The sequence below is a fragment of the Lontra canadensis genome, unplaced genomic scaffold (assembly GCF_010015895.1).
Source record: "Lontra canadensis isolate GAN:19392208 unplaced genomic scaffold, GSC_riverotter_1.0 scaffold84, whole genome shotgun sequence".
Taxonomy (NCBI): domain Eukaryota; kingdom Metazoa; phylum Chordata; class Mammalia; order Carnivora; family Mustelidae; genus Lontra; species Lontra canadensis.
In genome coordinates this window covers 5,680,868-5,701,651 of record NW_022631078.1, presented here as the reverse complement: position 1 = coordinate 5,701,651, position 20,784 = coordinate 5,680,868, and the positions used below count along the sequence as shown (strand labels likewise).

Below are 20,784 nucleotides of genomic sequence, written 5' to 3'. Positions count from 1 at the left end.
TGGGGACACCGCCCGACCTGCCCCCCGGGGGGCCGGGGGCAGCCCTGTAAACACCGGATCGGCAGTGAGGCCCGGAGACTGCAGCCTCTCGCTGGTCCAGGCCTCCCCAGGTGGGGATGTGTCACCCCCAGCTTTGTCCAGGTCCAGGTCCTCTGCAGGCAGCTGCTGGGGGCAGGGGAGGCTGGCGGAGGCCTGTCACCCTGGCAGGCTCCCGCTGGGGCAACACCCCTGCTCCAGCCGGAAGCCGTGGTCTGGGCCTCGCCGCATCGCCGCGGGGCACCGGGGCGCGGGGGGGCCTGGGACCTGTGGGCCTTTGGTGGCTTGTTTTGTTTGGTTGTTGGTCACTCACACAGGCAAACGGGTTGTTTCACTGTCATCTGGGCAGGCCGGGTGCTCTGCTGCCGGCTCCCTGACCTTTGCCCTCTTCTCACACTCAGATGGGACCCAGTTACATTAGGAAAGCTCCGGGAGAGAGCAGACCACACTCGGCCGAGGGCAGGGGTGGCTCTCTCCCCAGGGCTGTCACCTCCGCTGGGACTGGATGCTGGCAGATGGTGCCCTGCGGGGAGCGCCAGCAGCACCTCCCCAGCTCCCAGGCCCCTTTCTCCGATGCTCCCCAGAGGACTGGGCTCCAATGGGGGACTCTTTGATCATCCTTTCTATCATTTCTGAAGTTCTCCAAGATGGTCTGGGTGGGGGGTCCCAAAGTGTCATCCCAGGCTCCCGTGGGCCCTCAGATGTGCTGTACTTAGCACTTACGTGCTCCTGAGACTTCTGCAATCCTTTCCGTGATGCTCACGCAGGCTCTTTTTTTGTCTGTCCCACTCGCTGTGGCTTTGTTCTTCTCTAGCAGTATCCCAATGCCTCCTCCCAGCCACACGACACGCGTGGCCACAGAAATGACTAGAAAAATGGACGAGACAGATGTACTTAGCCATTCCGTCTGCCGCTTTCTTGTGATGCTCTCCCCCAATCCCAGTTCTTCCTAAGTAGACCGCCTTCTCTCCTTTTCTGAGCTTTGGCTTCTGCTAGCAGCCTGAGGCTCCTGACAATGTCCACGTTGGTTTGATAGGAAAGCGGATGTCAAGTCCTTCTGGTCTGCATTCCTTCCTGGAGCTACTTCGAGCTGTTGAAGTCTTAAATCCGGGCATTTGCTTCCCTCTGTAGCCAGCTGGCCACAAAGGACACAAGACAAGGTGATTCACATAGCTCAGGAGGGCTCAGCCAGCCGGCCATCGGCAGGGACACAGCAGTGACCGTCAGGCATGTGCTGAGTGATTTAATGTTTCCATTGGCCCCTGTGGATCTCTGGTACCAAGAGGTTCTAACTATGTCGGTGCCTCTCCAGGAAGGAGCTGCCACGTTTGGTGGTGTTTATGTGGCCACGGATCATCACTGAGGATCTTTCTAGATTTTGCTGTCAGCCTCTCAAGTTTTACCTTTTGGATTTCTTGTGTGGTTCTGTAGAACTTTGGTACAATGAATACTATGGCTGTGACTCCCTGGTCAACTCCAGACGTCCAGCTCTTACAGATTTTGCACTCTGATGAATTCTGAACACGGGGGCACCCGGGGGGCTTGGTCTGTTGGGCGTCTGCCTTTGGCTCAGGTTGTGATCCCAGGGTCCTGGGACCGAGCTCTGCATCAGGCTCTCTGCTCAGTGGCAAGTCTGCTTCTCCCTCTTCCTCTGTCCTTCCTCCCTCTACCCCCATGCACTCTCTCTCAGATAAAGTCTTTAAAAAAAAAATCTCAACACAAAGTGACCCCAGTGAAGATTATACCAGAAAGAAGCATTTCCAGAGATAAGAACCGTCTGCACTGCAAGCGGTCTGGTCTTTAAGCACAGTGGGAGCCCTGCCTGATGCCCTTCCTCAGGCGTCATCTGATTTCCACTGATGAGAGGCGCAAGGACGTCTAGAATGGGGGAAAAGCCCGTTTATAATTGAGCCTGGATCATGTGGTCCTCTGATCGCTCCGAGTATCCTGGGTAACCGGGTTTGAAGTGGACTGGTAATGCGCAGGCCCACCCTCCCTGTTGGGCGTGTGGATGAATGCCCTGGAGTGAGTGCCCGTCCAGAGGGGCACAGGCGGTCCCCTGCAGGGCATGTGCCCATCAGTATGTTGCAGGGCCTCTGCCCACCACAAGGGGGCGTCACTGGGCTGGCCTACAGTGCTCACACCCCTCCTGCATCCGCCCCCTGGACCCTCCGGCTGTCGAGAGCAGCTAGGGTCTCCCATTACCCCCAGCCCCAGGGTGAGGAAACAGGTAGGAAGAGAATCCCGTGTCCTGAGGCCCCAACAGTGTGTGCTGAGCCAGGATTCAGGGCTGGCACGAGGACGAGGCTCCTGGGCACTGCCCATGATGCCGAGGGGAGCCTCAGCTCCGCATCTGTCCCCGCTGTGTTCTGCTCTGAAATGGAACCAGTGCTGGGGAATCCAGCTTTTGGGGAGGAACCTGCTGTGGTCTGAGTGGTCCCCCAACCCCCTATGTTGAATCTTACCCTCCCACTGTGTCATAGTCACAGGAGGTGGGGACTTCAGGAAGGGATCAGGTCACAAGGGTGGTGCCCTCATGAATGGGGTCACTGCCCTTACAAGAGAACCCACAAAGTTCCCTTGCCCCTTCCCACATGAGGACACAGTGGCCATCTGCGAACCAGGAAGAGGGCCTTATAGACGCCAAGTCTGCCGCCCAATCCCGGGACGCCCCCACTCCAGAACCGTGAGGAAGGAACTTGTGTCACGCGAGGCCCGGGGTTGTGGTTTTGTTACTGCAGCCCTAACAGATCCAGATGGGCACCTGGCAGCCCAAACGCCATCTTCTCTCATTTCTCCAAGGGGACGTCTTGATATTTTGGTTTTCTTTGACAACCGAACAGGAAGACAGCTGACACACGGTGCTGGGCCTGTGGTTCCGGGGCCTCCACACAGAGAGGGAGGCTGAGGTCAAGAAGGCCTAGTTTATTACGGTACAGGTCGCATCAAGGAGAGGGCCGGACGCCAGCGGCTCTCCAGGGGAAAAACCAGAGACCGTGTGTCCTGCTTGCTACATCATGGCTCAGCAGGATAGAAGGGGCGTCTCCCCAGCCGACAGACTGAGGTTCTGGGTCACAAAGAAGATGGACACACACTGCCAAGTGGACACACGGATGGGAGGCACAGCCCAGCCCAGTTTTGTTTCTTGGCTTCACAGTGAATGAAGCTCTGTGCCCCACCCCCACCCCCCCCAAGGAGGGGGGGGTCAAACTCTCCCCCCACCCCACTGTCAACTGGGCCTGGGGCCACTGGGGCTACACAAAACACACCAGCATCTGACTCCAAATTTCAGAAACAAAGTTACGGAAATAACAAGAATCTTTATATTTTCCTCCCATAAATGAAAAACTAACAAAAATCCAACATTTGATGATAGACTCAGGTGGAAGGTGGCACCTGACAATAACATCAAGTTCTCCCTGGAATCATCTTCCTTGGCCGTCCGCTGCCGGGCTCTGCCACCCACACTTGCCCCTGAGGCCCCAGCCGACAGCAGGAGAGGGGGGACAGCTCTGCCGTACCCGGCAGGCAGCCGGGTCTGCCGGGGTCAGAGGAGGACAGCCTGCTCTTGCCACGTGGAAAGGCAACAGCAGCCCAAGGCCGGGAACTTCACGGGAAGCTTGCTGGGAAAGGTTTGGTCAAGAGTGGAAACCAAGAAGGCGCGGTCTGGGGAGCAGGTTCCCAGCTGTTCTGGGGGGCAGGGGTGGGGACACCCTGCCCCAGCGGAGTCACGATACACGAGCAGGCCCCCTGGAGAAGCAGCCCACCCAGCTCCCCGTTCGTATGTGGGCTCCGCAGGTGTTGCTGGGGAAACCTCGTGCTCCCCAGAACCCGCAGCCGCTAACCCCCTGGGAAACAGCAGCCCAGGAACCAGACCCTCCAGAAAAAGCCCTCAGCTGAGCATGGATGGCGGTGAGGGGAGCACGGACAGGGGCCTGGGACTCAGCCCTGGGGACACCGTGCCTGGCCCTGCTCCTGACCTCGGAGGGAAGAGGACCCTGAGCCCCCCGAGGTGACACGGGGATGACAGCTCCAAGACGAGGCTGTGCCGAGGGAGGAGGGGAGGGGCTCGTGGAAGCAGCTCTGCCCGCTGAGGCTGGAAGGGGCCGGCAGGCAGCGCAGAGCCACGAGCACCTAGACCAGGCGGGTGACGTGGCAGTGGCTGGGCTCGTCCAGGTACAGGGCGCTAAAGACGTCGTTGAAGAAGCCCGGGTGGTACCTGCAGGCCCGCTCACAGTCCGGGTTGAAGTTCACCTCCAGGATCTGCGGCTGCATCACTCGCGTCCCTGACGGCACAAGAACACGAGGCACGAGCTCCCCCCGGCTCCGACGCGGCCCGCTGCCCTTCCCCCTCGCGCTCTGTCCTGACGTGAAGGCTGCCCCCTAATGGTGTGCCCCCTGCCCCAGATCTCTGGTGGACCCGAGGCAGACCCCATCTCAGATCTGTCTCTGTGCCCCGGGGGCGGGGAAGGGCTGGATGATGGGCTTTGGGGTAAGCGGAGGGGGCGTGGTTTGGATTACGGGGCGGGGGCGCCCCCTCACCATCTGGACGGTCGTCCCACTTGAGCATGAGGTCGATGGCATACACGGCCCGGGATGAGGGATAGTCGCAGAGGCCCAGGGGCGGCGGCTTGGCACACGCCACTTGGAACAGCTCCGTGAAGGCCTGGAAGATCTCAGCCTGGAGGATGGGGAGGCCAGGATGGGGGCTGCACGGGTCTGAGGCCGGGACCACCCCACCCCCCGAGCAGCTCCTTGTGCGCCTCCCTGCCTCTACCTGAGCTGTGGCCCCAAAGCCCACGATCCCTCCTCCTCCAGCCTCATGTCTGCACCCCTGGCTGCCACCACCTTCTCTGACACCTGCTCCTGGCGTCTGACGACTGCTAAGCTGCCTGGCTACTGCCCCCGAGTCCCCAGTCCCTCTGCACAGAGGTGCACGCCTGCGGGGACCAACCTGGATCTCTGTGCCCATCCTGTGCCCGAGGAGGCCAAGACCTTCACCCAGTCCACACCCGCCCGCAAAGGAAGGCCTGGCCTCTGCAGCTCTGCCCAGGACTCACCTGGACGCTGTTCCAGAGAAATTCCGGGTACTGCTTCTCAAACTCAGGGATGAACTCATCGTAGTGCACCTGCGACAGACACGCGGCCCATCACGCTCTGCCTGGGGCTACCTCGGGGCAGGGAGCGGGGAAGCCTGCCTTGCCTTCGTGTGGGGCTCTGGCACTCGCTGGGGCCACAGGTTAGTGCCCGCAGCCTACCAGCACCCCCGCACCTGGGCACAGATGGGAGGTAGGAGCTGGAGTCTGAGCTCCGGATCTTACTCTTTGACTCAAGACAAGATTTACTTGTCCGGCTCAGCATCATCATCTGTGAAAGGGGACAGTGCCCCTTGTCTGGCATGCTATCGGTGGGCTGGGAGGCTGGACGGACACGGCACCACGTGGGTCTCAGAACAGTGCGCCAGAGGCAGAGGCTGGACCCAGGCCTGAGCTCACCGCTCAGCACCAGCAACAAGCACCTGAGCACGGCAAGGTCTCTCAAGCCAAGTCTTCATCCAAAACACACGGGTGCGAGCCGGCAGCGAGCTCGGTGCCTTCCTCAAAGGATGAGCCAGGACAGGCTCCCTGCGGAAGCCTGATGTTCACATCCTGTTGGCGACACATCCCCCTACCCAGGAGCTTCCAGGAAAACACGACCCTTGGGGTGCTGGAGGGAGGCACTCCGTTCTCTGAGACAACTTCCAACCACGTCCCAGGGCCCTGCGGGTGGCGCAGCGTCCAGGGACCCGCCTGCAACACAGCCCAGGACAGGCAGCAGCGGCGGAGCTGGGCGTGAGCAAGGGCACGGGCGCTCTGAGGCCGCCGTCCACCCTTGAGGGCTGCTGAGACAGGGGCACAGCGAGGCGTCGCCAGGAGCGTTCAGTGCAGCATGTGTACTAATGGCGAAAACCCGAAATGACCTGAATGTCTACTAACAGGTGAATGACAAGAACATCCCAGGACAAGAACGCCCCCAGCCCCATTTAACAATAATGACACATCTTGGGGCGCCTGGGGGGCTTAGTCCTTAAGCCTCTGCCTTCAGCTCAGGTCATGATCCCAGGGTCCTGGGATCGAGCCTCACATCAGGCTCTCTGCTTGGCGGGGAGCCTGCTTCTCCCTCTCCCACTCCCCCTGCCTGTGTTCCCTCTCTCGCTGTGTCTCTAGCAAACTAAAAACAAAACAAAAAACAACTTTATAAAAAGAACAACGATGAATGTACACACGTGATGCTCAGAAAAGAATAAAACCATGGAAAGGTTTGCTCAACAGGCCAGCATTCACGTAAAACCTTACGTACATATGCAGAATCGTCACGTGAATAGTATCGGGATATACTCGTGCTCAAGAGAATCGAAACACGCCTGGAACGGGTAATTACCCCATTCGGAGAGCGGCCACCAAGAGGGCCACGGGCAGGCCTTGGGGGGAGCAGCGTGGGTGAGGGGTGGGGAGGGTGAGCCCTACTTCGCGTTGACCTGAAACCACCACCAACCACTTCTGGGACGATGTGTGAGGCAGCCTTTCTCTCCTCACCCAGAGCTGGCTGTGCCTCTGCCCGGGCTGAGCCTACCTGTCCCAGGTGCACTGCCGGCCAGCCAGGGTCTGAGGCCCTCGCCTCGGAAGGAGCTCTGCCCTGATGTCCTTTCGCCCAAAGTACCCAGACAGCATGGGGGCCAGCATGGATCCAGGATCCAGGCAGGGTCACGGTCCAGCAGCAGCAGCCTGCCCCGGGGGCCATGTGACTTGCACCCCTGTGCCGCCCCACCCTCACCGGTCCCCGTGCTCGGGGGGTGCCAGACGGAAGGCAGTCTGTGGCTCCAGCTGAGACCTGCCCTGCTCAGACCTGCCACAGGACGTGGGGAGGCTACTGCCTCGAGACCGACACGGGTACCAGCAGGCAGCTGGTCTGCACAGTCTGCCCAGAAGACAGGCCGAGGGGTGTGGGGTCTGGGTCTGGCCTGCGTCCAAGTGAACCCACCTGCTTCAGCACCACTTCCGGGTCATAGTTCATGACGGTGAAATGCTTCTCGTAGTCGTCCAGGTCGTCGAGCGCGAAGGGCCTGTGGGAGGAGCGCACGGACACAGGAGGGTCCTGAGCACGGCCGCGTCCCAGCAGGGACGGTGCTCCGAGAGACCCCGCTGGATGCCTGTCCCCCCATAGAGTGAAGGGGTGCCCCGCAGCCCCTCAGAGCTTGTCTGTGAAGACACCCGGACGGCCCACGAACGTCCTCGCGACCTGCACCGCTTGGTGCCCGTCTGACAGTGACAAGCGCCGTCCAGGTCCCCACCCGTGGCTGATGCAGGCGGGGCGAGAACTCCCGCTGGCGGACAGGTCTGGGCTTCCGCCCACCAGGTGCGTGGGCCGCCCGCCAGGTGCGTGGCGGAGAAAGAGGCTTTCCGACCCCGATAAAGGGGGCCCCGTCGCCCACCCCCCAACCGAGAGGCTTCTCGGTTACCGGTTGGAGAAGCGCAGCCAGAACACGTCATAGACAAACAGCCTCAGGGGCTTCACCGAGCGCAGAAGCACGACGTAGCGGATGTCGAACTTGACCGGCCCCACGTCTTCTCGAAGGAACAACACTGGGCTTTCGATGTACTTGGACACGACCTAGAGAACACAGACGCAGGGCTGCGGCCCGCTGTCCCTTCACCTGGGCCCGGAGGTACCCCAACCTTGCCCCATCGGCTTCTGTCCTCACTGGCGACGGGCTCACGCCTGTGGGACATCCGAACACGGTCCCCACATCCTGGAGAAACAGGCACACTCCTGCTCCGACCTCAGGAGCCCTGTGCCCTGCACCTGGCTCCTTCCTCTCTGTCTTTTCAAACCCCGTCTAGGCTGCGGCAAATTCTGAATCTTCACCTTCACTTTAGCTGAAGGAAAAGGTCCCACCAGTTTTCAGGTTTTGACAACCACATTATGAGTTCTCCGCTGTAATCCCGACTCCTCGTCCGCTGGCTGGAATCCTGCTCAGCCGTCATCCCACTGGCACGCTTTCCTCGACCCATAACCGTTCCCCCATCCCCCCACCCCGACACCGACCCTGACAGGCTCTGTGTCACTACAGCACCCTCGTCTCGGGGCTCCCTGGCTTGGCTGCCTCCCTCCTGCTGGGTGGTCTCGAGTGGTGCAGCGAGTGGGGACTCTGAGGTCAGACACACCTGGGACAGCTCTGGACAAGGGCTTCCCCCTCCCCACCCCCGCTGGCCAGGGCACTGGAAGGAGCAGGGTCTGGGCTTCAGAGACACCGGGAGCCGAGTGGCCCCGCCTGAGTCCCCGCCACCGCATGGCCTCACCTTGGGGCTGCTCTCCCGGTGCCGGACGATACTGTGCAGGCTCCTGGTGACGTGGGTGTCCAGGCTGCGGGCCAGGTTCCAGGGCTTGCAGATCCAGTGGTTGTCCTGGCCCCTGAGAGCACATGGGTTCGGCTAGGCTGTGCCCTGCACCCACCTTCTAGGGACCACGGTCGCCTTCGGAGAGGGACACCGAACCCCTCCCAGGGAGCAGCGGGAGCTATCACAGCGGGGCCGTCGGGGGCTGACCTCACGGAGTGAGGAAGAACTTGCACGAGCCAAGACACGGAGATGTCCGTGGCCGTGGTCCCGGCCGTGCCCCGTGCTGACAGCTCTCAGTCCCGTGGCCAGCACGCAGCGGGTGCGAGCCGGGTGGGGTGAGGCTGGGGGGTGGGGGTACAGGAGTGACGGGGGCCCTCACCGCCTCTCCCGCTGCTGGAAGCAGCTCACAAACTGCGGCAGCTCGGTGCGCAGGTTGAAGGTGCGGGGGAGCCACGCCGGGCCCTCGGGGCCCCCGGCCCGGCGCGCGACGGAGGCCAGGCAGTCCTTCACCGTCAGCAGGTTCTCGCAGGGAAACTGGTTCAGCAGCACGTTGGGCCTCTCCTGGCTGAGCCTCCTGTGGGGCCGAGGCACACGCACGCGGCTCAGGGGTGGCAGGGGCTCTGGGGGCGTCCCCCAACCCCGGGCCTGGCAGGGGGGTGCTCACCTGTAGTCCTTGAAGTGGGAGAAGTTGTAGAGGATGTCCGCGTCCGCCTCGCTCTGGGCAAAGGTGAAGCGTGGGTGCGTCAGGTGCCTGAGCACCTGCTGGATGTCTGTATAGACCCTGCGGGCGGAGTCGGGCTGAGCCGGCCGTGCCCCCTGCGCCTCGGGGACTCGGGCGCTGCCCAGCCTGGGCTGGTGTGGAGGAGGAGGAGGGGGCGGACGGATGGGCTTGGGCCCTGAGGCCAGACAGGCACTGCCTCTCTTTGCTCGCCTACAGGGTGGGGCGACGAGGATCCTTCTGACCCCAGTGTCCCCGCCTCTAAGATGGGATCACAGCCCAACGCACTCTTGTTACTGGGGCGACACGGGATAACCTGAGCTTCTAACAGGTGCGAGCCTGCCTCCCACATGGAACCAGAGGACAGACACAACCAGCCTCCTACTCACACACTGAGCACCGCTGGCTGAGAAGGCAGCTGGAGTCCAGGGGCCTGTGGGGGCGTGTGTAGCCAAGACGGGCGCCCCGGGCAAGGCCCTGTTCCACACCAGTACTCACTGCTACTGGCCCGGCCCGGCCCCCACTGGCCCCGGGGAGAGATGAGGACAGAGCCCGGGAGCTCAGGGGGGGGCAGTGCAGAGGCAGAAGACAAGAGGGGGACCCAGCCTGCAACAGCAGTCCAGGGGAAGAGGTGAGGTGACTGCCGGGGCAAGGCCGGCATGAAGCTCTCGGTCTGTGGCTGGAGCCTGTGGCAGGACTGGGAGCAGGAGGCCAAGACTAAGTGGGCCTCAGTGGGGCCTGTGACCCCGAGGATGGACGGACACTGGGTAGTGGGCCTGGGCACCAGAAAGGACCCCTGGGCTGGCCTCAGGGAAGGGGCAGCGGGCTGGGCTGCCCATTTCTGGCTGGACCAGGCTTGGGTAGTAGCCAGAGGGAGGGACTCCCATGGAGGCAGAAGCCAGGCTGGGACCCGCCTCTGGGCCTGTGCCACATCCAGTGGGGAGCACGGCACACCCACCCCTCACCAGTACTACGGGATGTCTGCTTCCACCTGGCGTCCAGCCTGCTTGGCCTTGCCTCACGTGCCAGCCCACACCTGCTGGCGCCTGCAAACCGCCCTTCCCGGCAGCCCGGCCGCCTCCACTAGGCGCCCCACGCCTTCACGGTTGGCTCAGGCTCCCTGACTCCTGGGGCAGGCCTGGCTGTTTTCACCCAGGACCAGAGGAACACCCCACCACCCCGTCACTTTCACAGCATTCTCTCTGTGATCCTAGGTCTCTGTCCTGGGCTCCTGCCACTGCCATGCCACCAGGATACAGTAGGCTTTCTGAGCGCCCTCCTGTGCCAGGTGCTGCTCTCGAGGCCAGGGGGCTCGGGGGGGGGCGGGCGGGGAGGCTCATCAGGAGCTGAGGGGGAGCTACGCACTTGAAGACGTGGTCGCAGGGATAGGCCACCGGGCTGATGGCGAGCGGCAGCTTCTCCTTGTTCTCCTCCAAAATGGCCTAGAAAGAAAGCACTGAAGGTAGAAACAGACCTCCAAGACAGGAGCGAGGGAACACACGCCACCCCCCATCCTGGCATATCAGGGGGCACCCCGGACCACAGGTGCAGCCTTCCGACAGGCCCAGCAGCAGCCAGAGCCCTCGGACCACCCTCGCCCCAGGACTCTGGGGCTCAAGGCCCCTCAAGGGCCAAGCGACCCATTTGTGTCAAAGAAAAACGTAAACACTTCAAAATCTTCAAAATCTCAGCACTCCGATCGCTCCGAACTGCGGGCAGCTGGGAAGGCGTAAAGCCTGCTTGGCGGGGCAGGGCGGTGCCTGATGCTAGTGGAGCCCCAGAGTGCGGTTCCAACATACGCCCTGTGAGGGTTTAAAACACACCCAGACTCTGCGACATTCCCTCCGGGAGGCGGAAGGAATTCATCTCCCCGTGGGGGTGGGTGGGGCCGAAGGGGCTGTTTCCTGGGGCGTAGGGACGGGAGCAGAGACACACACGGGGAAGGCCCCGCAGCTCTCTCTCAGCTCCTGGGCTCTAAGACAAGCCGGCCATCACGTCCTGGGACACTGAGCAGCCCGGCCAAAAGGCCCCTTGGAGTTAGAGCCGAGGCCTCCCGCGACATGGCCAGTGCCGCCCCGGCACCACCAGGCGGAAGCCGCTCCTTGGCCCCAGCAAAACCTCACTGACGAGGCTGCCCGACAGCCCGGCCACGGTTCGAGAGGGGCTCCGAGTCCAAATCCCACCCTCCTGTCCACAGAAAGCGTGTGGGATGATAAACGTGTGCCGTGTATCCCGTGATCCCGAACTCGTACCAGCGACCCCCGGGGCCCAGAGCACAGGCCCAAGCTGGATAGTCAGATGGGGACAAGCGACCAGGATGCTCGGGCAACTCGAGTTCCGCCTCTGGTGGGACACCCAGGGTTGGCCCCGCCCTGCCCCGCCTGCTGGAGCCCCCCAAGATCAGGAAGCCTCCGGCCCTAAGCCACTCCGAAGGCTTCCTCCTCCGCACGCACTCATTTACTAAGCACCTACAGGTACCACTACTCTATGGGGCTCTGAAACACGCCAGGGACTCAAGACAAGTGACCACGCAGCTTCCTGTGCGGACCGTCCAACCACTACCGGCTTACATGGAATTCCCGGGAAAGGTGCCAGGAGGTCCCACCACGACGGCCCAGCCTCTCCCCAACCACAGCACCCGCAGACCGGCTGACACCCCACGGTGCTTCCCATTCTCGCTCGAGCTAACTGGGCTGCTCCTCTGATCAACTGCTGAGGCCCTCAGTGAATGTGTGATGTGCCCGCGTGGGCAGGCAGATTTCACAGTGGGGCAAGGCTTGTAGCCTCTGCCCACGGGCCGTCACAGGCCCCTGGGGGTTGTACCCCAGCTCTCCTATGAGCTGTGCGACCTTTGGCAGGTTACTTAACCTTTCTATGCCTGTTTCCTCATCCTCAGTAAAGACTGACAGAAACAGGACCTCAAGCCTTTACGCCGCGAGGGCTAGAATCACACACGCCCACAGGTGCCAACTGCAGGCTCGCTCGTGGCCTGGTTCCAAACTGCGAGCAGCCAACAGGAGGCGGTGGCAGGAGACCAGAAGGCAGGGGAGGGTGTTCCCTGTCCAGCCCTGCCTGGTCTCTTAGTGGCCAGGTTCCTAGAGGCTCCACTTCCTCCCTGGCCCGGGGCCTCCCAAACCCTGGTGCCCTGATTTGCCCAAGAGGCTGCCACAGATGAAAAGTGCCGCTGGTGCGGGTAACAGCGGCACCGATGATGGTGGGACTCGCTCTGGCCTCTGGGTCAGAGAAGTCGCCGTGTGATGCTCGAACAGAGTCTTCACATCCCCGGGGAAGAAGACACAGTATGGAGTTGGGATTTGTAACCAAGCCTTGCGGCGCACACCATGCCCCCCTCCCCGCCAGTCCTGGTAAGGAGTCCCCGAAAACGAAGAGAGCAGCACTGACCACCAGCACCCAGCTCCGACCCTCAGACAGCATGGTCCCTGGCCTCGGGCTCCTGCTCACTGCCTGAGCTCGGAGCCCCTGGTCTCTCGAATGTTCACAAACGCTTCACTCCCTCACACGGCAGCCAGCTGGCGCTCAGTAGCATTTGGTGGCCAAAGAACGTTCCAGAAGCCACCAGGCCCCGAGGTCAGGGGCAGACGGTCACACCTGGTAGTGCTCGTCAGGCGGCTCGGGTGTGGAGGAGCTCAAGTCCAGCAGGTCGGCGGGGACCCAGGGCAGCAGCATGCACTTCCGGATCAGAGGGTCGGCCTCCCCGTAGGCAAAGTCCCGGGTCACCTCCTCTGCATCGAGACACGTGGCCCATCAGGGGGCAGCGGGAAAGCAGGGCCCGGGCCCGTCCTTTGGGGTGGGCGGGTGTGGCACTTACCGCCTGTGTCCAGGTCCCGCAGGGGCCACAGCAGCGTGTAGGCCACCTGCTGGGGCATGTAGAAGAAGGGCGCCGTGGCAAAGCTGGGCGTGTCGGAGTGCTGGATGCGCGAGCCGAACTCGTCCATGACGTACCACACCGGCACCTTTTCCTCGGCCGTCTGCAGGCAGAGCACACACAGAAACCGTGTCCACTGGTCTGGCCACTGCCCCTTCTGTCAGGCACCCTCCCACCGGCCTATGCCCCCAATTCCCGGATCCTGGAGCACCTACCACGCACCCAAGCCCCTTAACCGGGTCCAAGAGCCTGGACGAAGACGCACAGCCTACCGGCTACATGGGTGTGTGTGGCAGGGAGAGGGCGAGGGGCACTTCCTGGAGGAAGTGACGTCTGAGACCATGAGAAACATTAAAAATGGTGAGGGGCTAGAGCATGAGGCTGGGTCTAGGGAGGCTGGCAGGAAAGGTGGTGATGGACACCGAGGACGTGTGCTCAAGGGACAGGACTCTTTGGATGTGAGCAAACCCTGAGGGCTTTCAGGGGATGACAGAACCTGACGGCACTGGGCCACAGGAACCAAGTCACGGGGCCCACGTCTAGAGGTCTGAGAAGGTCGTGTCCCGTGAGCTCAAGGGCCCTGAGAACCGGGTGGCCGGGGGCTGAGTAACAGGGCCATGAGGGAGCCCTGGGGAAGAAGGGGGGCCCTGGGAGGAGAGTCTGCTCACTTCCGGGGCAGAGGCCCCTGGGGCTGGGTCCTGGCTCCTCTGGGCTGTCCCTGCTCACCCCGTGTGCCAGCTGGTAGGTCTGGTTGAACCGCCACATCTCCTCCAGCACCAGGTCCTCGGCCTCGGCGCTGGGCAGCTCGCCGTGGAACCCGACGCCCATCAGGTTGGCCATGCGGAGCAGCAGCCCGGGCACCTGCCGCAGCTGCTGGCGCGCGTGCTCCACGCGGCACGTCCAGGCGTGGTCGATGAGGAAGATGCTGCGGGCACAGCCGAGGGCAGGGGTGAGGGCCGGCAGGGGGGGTCTGCCTGGGAGACGAGGGGGAGGAGAGGGGAAAGGCCTGCAGCTGTGGCCTGGCGAGCTTCCACGCCCTCTACCAGTTTCTGCAAAAACCAACGGGGTCCGTACCTCCTGTGTGGGGGCCGGTGTGAGAATCAGAGGAGACAAAACACACAACCTGCTGCCTGTACCAAGTCCCTGTGTTCTCACTGATCGTTACCATCGATCGCTGTCGCGGTGAGCGCCTTCAGCTGCATTTGCACCAGCCGGACCGGCCGCGCCCCCCAACCCTGCCACCTCAGGTGCGGGCGCTCAGGAAAAGCAAATGCCACACACATCGGGAAGCCAGTGGCGGGGAGGCATGCGAAGGGGCTCCAGCTCCGGCTGGCACAGCAAGCCCCCACGCATTTGGACCTCTGTGGCCCACGTGCCCAGTCCCCCTGGAAGAGCCCAGGGGTGGGGCCACCGCAGAGGACCAGGCAGGCATTCCCACGGCAGGCCCAGGGCCACACCTGCCCTCCCGCCCCTCAGGGCAGGGCTTCTGGGACACCCTCCAGAACCCTGCCGGAAGGGAAGCTCTGGCACCCAGGGGTGTGGTCTGCCTGCTGGGCAAAGCCACCCTCACCTCCCTTCCCCCGGGTGACAGCAGAAGCTCCAGCTCTTGGGCTGGGGGCAAAATCGACAGCACCTGTTCCACTGGGCTTCTAGGACTGTTCGTCTGTGCACGCAAAGCAAGTGCTTGTGCTCAGAGGTTCAGACCACGGGAAGCCACGCTTCAAGGTGGGACAATGCTTGGGAGTACTGTGCCGTACACAGCAGGAGCGGGGAGAGGATAAAGCTGGAGTCTGGCAATCAGGGGAGACTCAGAGCTCTGCAGGGAGAAAGGCCCGGGAGCGGGGAGGGCTGTGGAGTGGGAGGAGCTGAGACCAAAGGCAGGACTCCGCTCGCGTCCCCTCCGGTGCCCACCTGGCGGGGGTGTGCGCTCAAGGGTGTGGAGGGGCAGCGAGCTCCTGGAGGTCGCTTCGGGGCCCAGGCTCCAGAGCAGGTGCACTGAGCTGAATGCGAACGGTGAGCCTGCAAGTTTCTGAGGCAGACAGCCCGCAGGTGGAGGGGACCGGCTGCTGTCGTTCCCTGAGTGACCACTCCCGCCCCTCACAGGTTGCTCTGCAGAAGAGGCGGCCGGCCAGACTCTTCCCCGAAGAGCCATGGACACAGGGGCCTGGGGACCCTGAGAGGCCGGCAAGTGTCCTCTCCAAGGGTCCAACGAAGTCTGGCGGACGAGTCTGCAGGCCTGCCGTGGCTGGAGGCAGGAATCCCAGGGTGCAGTCTTAGCTGTGCCCCATACACACCGAGGCCCAGGGCCATGCCAGGCCTGCTCTGGGCCCTGGTGTCCTCCCGAGGAATCAAGGAGACCACACTGCTCACAGCCCGGGCATAAAGCCCTGGGAGAACCTGTTACAATTCCTGGGCTCCCCGAGACTGGGATTCAGCAGGCCCGGGGGAAGGTCCTCCGAACAGTCTGGGCTCGCGGGTCAGGCTGCCCGGCGTTCCACACCCCGGCTCTTGGCCAGCTGTGACTTTGGGCAAGTCCTTCCCGTCTCACTGGCAAAATCGGCACCCATCACCCCTCTGCTGTGGGACCCTCCTGGTGGTGGGGAGGTGCTGGGGAGGCTGAGCTCGCGTCTGTCTGAAACATGACTCACACGGGAACGTCAGCAGCGGTCGGGGCCGACCCGACCACGGGGCCCGGCTGGAACCTCGGGTGGCCACGAGCACCCGGGACACGGCAAACACGAGGGCCTGCCATGGCTGCTTCTCTCCAGAGGAGCCCGCGCTGAGGACCACGGCACAGACCACAGACCACAGACCACGGGCCTGTAGCTCCTACCTGTTGGGGTCGGCCGCCTGGAGCCCGTTCTCGCTGGTCACGATGACCTTGTAGCAGAGCTCGCCGCCAGGGTTGGGCTGCCTCTTCCGAGCTTCCCGGGCCTCCTCGCCCTCACTCTCCTCCTCCACTTCCTGCACTTGCATAATCCCGAACATCTCCCCGGCATCGAAAACCTGGGGCCACGAGCAGGGGTGTTGGCAGGCTCCCCAGGCCAGAACCCCCGCCTCACAGAGCGCCACACCCTGGCCTCAAGGACCAATCCAACTCCTCGGGACGCAGGGCCTGTTTACCCAACCACCCATCTTCTGGGTGGGGAAACTGAGGCTCCTGGAGATCAGCCAGAACCATGACCTAACCAGGGTCACCAGCTCCTGTCCTGGGTGTGCTCAGACGCGGGCTGCAGGCATGTGTGGCCAGGCCAGAGGTGAATCTGAGAGCTGGGATCTTGGCGGGGCCGGGGATCTCACTCCAGCCCTCCAGCAGGACGGCAGAGGCACCCCAGAAAGAAAACAGGCGGCTGAGAACCTCCCACAGCCACCGCGCCAGCCCTGCCGAGAAGCGGTTCGGGCCTGCACAGCGTGGGCTCTGGGCTGGTCTCCTGAGGGTCTGGGTCAGAAAGATAAGGACCTTGGTCCTTGAGTTTCCTTGCCAACCACACGTACACGAAGCCTAGCCGGCCTGCCCCCCTCAGCCACACTCCCGCACTGTGTGTCTGCCGCCACTTGGCAAGGGGCCTTAGGACAGATGCTGGAGCCAGGCCATGGGGCCTTGAACAAGTCACTGAACCACGCCATGCCTCAGTCTCCCCATTCATATAATGGGAACAGCAGCACCGACTTCCCACGGTTGTGGGAAGGATGAAATGATAAACAGACATCACAGGCTTGGAGGACACTAAGCTCGGCCCATGCCCTGTGAGCACGCCACCACCATTCTGCTGCTGAGAGCAGCCTCTCCCTGGGGAAGAAGCATCCTCGGCCTTCCAGGAGAGCTGAGTGTTCAATCAACAAACAGTGCACCGACAGTCCCTGGCACAAGCAGGGACTCAACAAAAGCCAGTTCCCCCGAAACCCACTTCTCAGGACCCTGACAGAAGCAAGCGTCACGCAGATGCAAACCAGCTCCCTACTCAGGCACACACCGCTTCTCTGTGCCGGGCTCCAGCCTGTGAGGCAGAACCACTCACTATCTTGCCCAGGGAGCCGCCGATGGCGGAGCAAGGTGGGAGGCGTAAGGTCCCCGGTGCTGGGGCCTGACGGGAGCTGAGCGGCACAGCGGGGGAGGATCTGAACACGTGGCTGGGGGCAGTGGTGCAAGGACCCGCAAGGACCCCAGGCCGGGGTACAGAAGCTGAGGGAAGGGAAGGCTGTGGAACCGGTGGAGCACGCCAGGGCCCTCCGAAGACCAGGGGAGCTTCCTCAAGCCAGGATCCCTGAGCAGTCAGAACCGGGGGTGGGGGGCTGGGGTGCTACCTTCCCTCCAGGACAGAGCTGCTGAGAGGACCGAATTCACTCTGGGTTTCAATCTAGAACCCAAATCCCCAGTCCTCGTCCCCAAATCATATGGGAGGGAGGGGGCACACAGTGAGGTAGCCTAAGGCCCTGGGGACAGAGGGCCTGCCTCCCCACCATGCTGTGAAATGAGGGGGGACCACAATCTCTCCCTGGAGGAAAAGCCCCTAAGAGGTATCGAAGGGGAAGGGCTTTAGCTGGGAAGTTCCTGCTGGGAAAGTTGGAATTTATCTTAAAACACTCCCCATCCTTTCCAACTGATTTGAGGCAAGGCACCAGGGTCGACGGCCTTGCAGGGAGGTGGAGGTACCCCATTCCTGTTGGCAGGTGCCCTCCCCCACACCTGGGCCCAGAGGAGAGTGGCAGGTTTCACTGAGAACAATGGATGCAGGTTTTGGGTCTAGTAAAGTGATGACTCACAGCTCGGCCCATAACCCCTCACGGCAAGGGAGGGTCATGGAAAAATACTGGCTGCCCCCTCGTAGAGCTACAGCAGCCAAGGCAGAGGGGACGCTGCCCTCCATGTGCTGGTGCCGGCTGATGCTCGTCTCAGGCCTCCCCAACCGGTCCCCTCTAAGACTATGGGAGCTGGGGCCCTATTCCACCATCGGGCTTTCCAGGAGACTCCAGCTCAGATGGACCAGTGTTGCCCAAATGAGGGTTTACTGCCCAGAGGCTGGCTATCCCGGGGGGTTCCCACATCGTGTGCCTTTCACCCAGAAGAGGACCTTCTTCTTATCCTAACAAACTGGGGGAGGTTCCCAGCATATGCCTGGGATCAGAGCCAAGGGCTCAGGAAACACTGGTGGAGTGGAGGGCGAGCCATACGGGAAGGAGATTCTCAAGAGGCAGGGACATACTGGGTGCCACTGACGCTTTTTTTTTTTTTTTTTTTTTTTTTTTAGCAACGGTGGGTTTGGAGCAAGAGTCAAGAGAGTTACCTGTCGAACCCTGATTTAACACAGAAAACCTGGCTGAGAAGGTGGGCTCTGTGGGGCGGCTGGGCTGGGGTGACTACCTCTTCCTGGCTCTGGGGCTCCACTTCATTGCCTGCCCCAGTCTGTCTAGGCCCCCAAGACAGCCCCCCACCCAAGAAGAGCCTTGTTTCAGCTAAGAAGTCCTCCCTAACGGACCTGTGTATGTGCTTTGGCTTCAGCAGCTGGGCAAATGACCCCAAGCCAGGGCCTGCTCATTGGCCAGTATCCATGGGGCACCCGGCTGGAGGCCCAGCTAGAGAAGGCTGGTGGGCAGAAGGGAGCCGTCCCCACAAAAGGGCAGAGAATCTAGAAGCACGGGAACCTTTTTCTTTAGATTTCCATCTCCCACAATCTGTTTTCTTTCATCTGCAAAAATGAGGGTGACCGGGGATCAAATCAAATGATGAGACAAGAAAGAATTCTGTGACCCGAACAGTGAAAGCCACACAAACTCTCGAGACATCTACTCTCCCTGGAGGTGGCAGTGACTGAGAGCGAGGGACAGGTTCCCAAGTGTGACAGGCTTTGGGAGACACTTCCTCTTCCTGTGACTCAGTTTTTTCAACCGCATAATGGGGATGACAAAGCTGCGGGACGCAGACGTGTGGAGAACTCAGGATAGGTCCCGACACACCAGGGGAGCCGCACACACAGCCCGGCCAGCCCCAGACACTGGCAGAACCGGGGCCCCAAAGTCTAGAAGCTCCTAAACCGCCCAGGAGGCGACGTCTAAGTCGGTCACCAGGGCATGGGCGCTCTTCACAGCCACCCCCACGCGTTTCTCCCGCCGCGTTCCAACACGGCCACGCCCCCGGCGCGTCCCACCCCGGCCTGCGCTCCGCCGCCGCGGCTTCTGCCGCCCGGCAAGGCGCTCGCTCCCCTCCCGCCCCGGATACCCTCCCAGCCCCGTGCCCACCAGTCGTCCCGGGGTCCACCGGCCGCCACGCAGCGCCCCTGGCCCGGCCTCCCCGCGCCGCGCCCCGGCGGCTCTCGGCCAGCGGCCCGCCCGCAGCCACGCACTTCCCGGGAGAAGGGTCCGCGCCGCCCGCGCCCCGGCTCCCCAGGCCCCGCTCTGCGCCCGGGTCCTCCCGGCCGGCGCCTCGCCCGCCCGCACCTCGTGCTCCAGCTTGTGCAGGAGGCGGCCCCAGTACCGCTCAGGGACTCCGGACGCGCGCAGCGCCGGGCCGTGCAGCGCCGCGAACTCGGCCCGGGCCCGCGCGTCCTCCTCCGCAGTCCGGTCCGGGTCGCGGCGCTCCCCGTTCTCTGGGTTCCCCGACCCCGCGTCGGCGTCCATGGCGGTAGCGCCAGCGCCGAGTCCCACTCCGCCGCAGCCCGCCGGCCCGGCCCTCCGACTCGGCCCGCCCGCGCGCGCCCCGCCCTCCACCCGAGCTCCCCGCGGCCCCCGCCCACCGCCCGCCCGGCGCCGGCTCGCGCGGGCCGCCGGGAGCCAACTTCCCGGAGCCGGACCCAGAGCCCGGAGGCCCGGCCGGCCGAGGGGCGCGTGCGCAATGCGTGATGCGTGAACGCGCGGGCCTGAGCGGGGGGTGCGCGGGCGTGCGGCGCGTTGGGGGATTGGCGCTGCTGGCCTGTGCGCATGCGCGCCGGCTGGGGGCGGTGTTTGCTCTCTCGAGCCCCGCGGCTGCCCCGGGGGATGCCGGGAGCCAGGTTGTGCGGCGTCCACGCGGTCGTAAACGGGAGAGAGTCCGCGCACGGTCCGGAAAAGGGACCGGAGGCCTGGAGAATGGGCTGTTCACGGCGTGGACTCGCCTTTGACGCCTCGCAGACCCCGGGGGTGGGAGGGGTTCTTTGATTCTTCTGACTGATCCACCAGATTTAGGAGCTGCAGAGTCGTGGCCCTTCTTAATTTCTGTGCGTTTGGATTCAGCGCGTACGTTTATTCAGTGAAGCCCGCGGTGGTTCTTGTCCGTGGAGGTGTTGCGGAGGCATTTTAAGTGCAGTTAACAGAATTTCAAAAACCAGGCTTCGGACGTTCTTTTTTTTCAAGGTGTCCCGCGTTTCACTGTCGTGTTTGCAACTTCGCAACCGTTGCTAAAAAGCGCGAAGGCTGATTTTTTTTTTTTTTTTTTGGTGCTTTCATTTCTGAATACTTTGATTAAAAGTTTTAAGTTGTGTTTGGATAAAATGCAGTGGTTTCAGGGACTTGTTCAATCCCGCCGGGACATGTAACGTTGGTGTGCAAAGGTTCACACTTCCAAAGCACACTTGGTGAGGGCACAGGGAAAAAGTTCCTGCCGCGCTAAAGTACTTTTATGTATCCGCCACCAGCTTTGTCACGGACATTTTGTACTTCAGTTACTCTAATTATGAAAAAATGTGAATTTTGACAACTACGATTTCTAATTCAATTGCTGTAACTTACAGCTTGTTAGGATGAAATTATTAACCACATCCAGTTCCAAGTACACTTCTGGCCTTTGGGGTTTT

General features: G+C 62.3%; 1 protein-coding gene across 1 annotated transcript; it reads right to left on the bottom strand.

The window, feature by feature from the left end:
• Positions 1 to 3,691: 3,691 nt before the first annotated feature.
• TTLL12 (tubulin tyrosine ligase like 12) lies at positions 3,692 to 19,685 on the bottom strand. Its single transcript, XM_032882827.1, has 14 exons — positions 19,454 to 19,685; positions 15,852 to 16,024; positions 13,745 to 13,943; positions 12,962 to 13,121; positions 12,742 to 12,875; positions 10,498 to 10,574; positions 9,079 to 9,195; positions 8,794 to 8,988; positions 8,376 to 8,487; positions 7,535 to 7,686; positions 7,057 to 7,138; positions 5,097 to 5,165; positions 4,579 to 4,717; positions 3,692 to 4,322 (listed from the first exon to the last, which is right to left on the bottom strand). Exons 1-14 carry the CDS (start codon positions 19,631 to 19,633, stop codon positions 4,171 to 4,173), a joined length of 1,941 nt encoding a protein of 646 aa, XP_032738718.1. The 5' UTR covers positions 19,634 to 19,685; the 3' UTR covers positions 3,692 to 4,170.
• Positions 19,686 to 20,784: the final 1,099 nt, after the last annotated feature.

Bases quoted from the DNA above. Each gene is read 5' to 3' on its own strand.
- TTLL12 (XM_032882827.1), bottom strand. From the start codon at position 19,633: ATGGACGCCGACGCGGGGTCGGGGAACCCAGAGAACGGGGAGCGCCGC. The intron at 7,139-7,534 runs GTAACCGAGAAG...CTCCTCCCACAG, and splicing joins TGGCTGCGCTTCTCCAACCG to GCCCTTCGCGCTCGACGACC. The intron at 4,323-4,578 runs GTGAGGGGGCGC...TTGTGCCGTCAG, and splicing joins GTGGGACGACCGTCCAGATG to GGACGCGAGTGATGCAGCCG.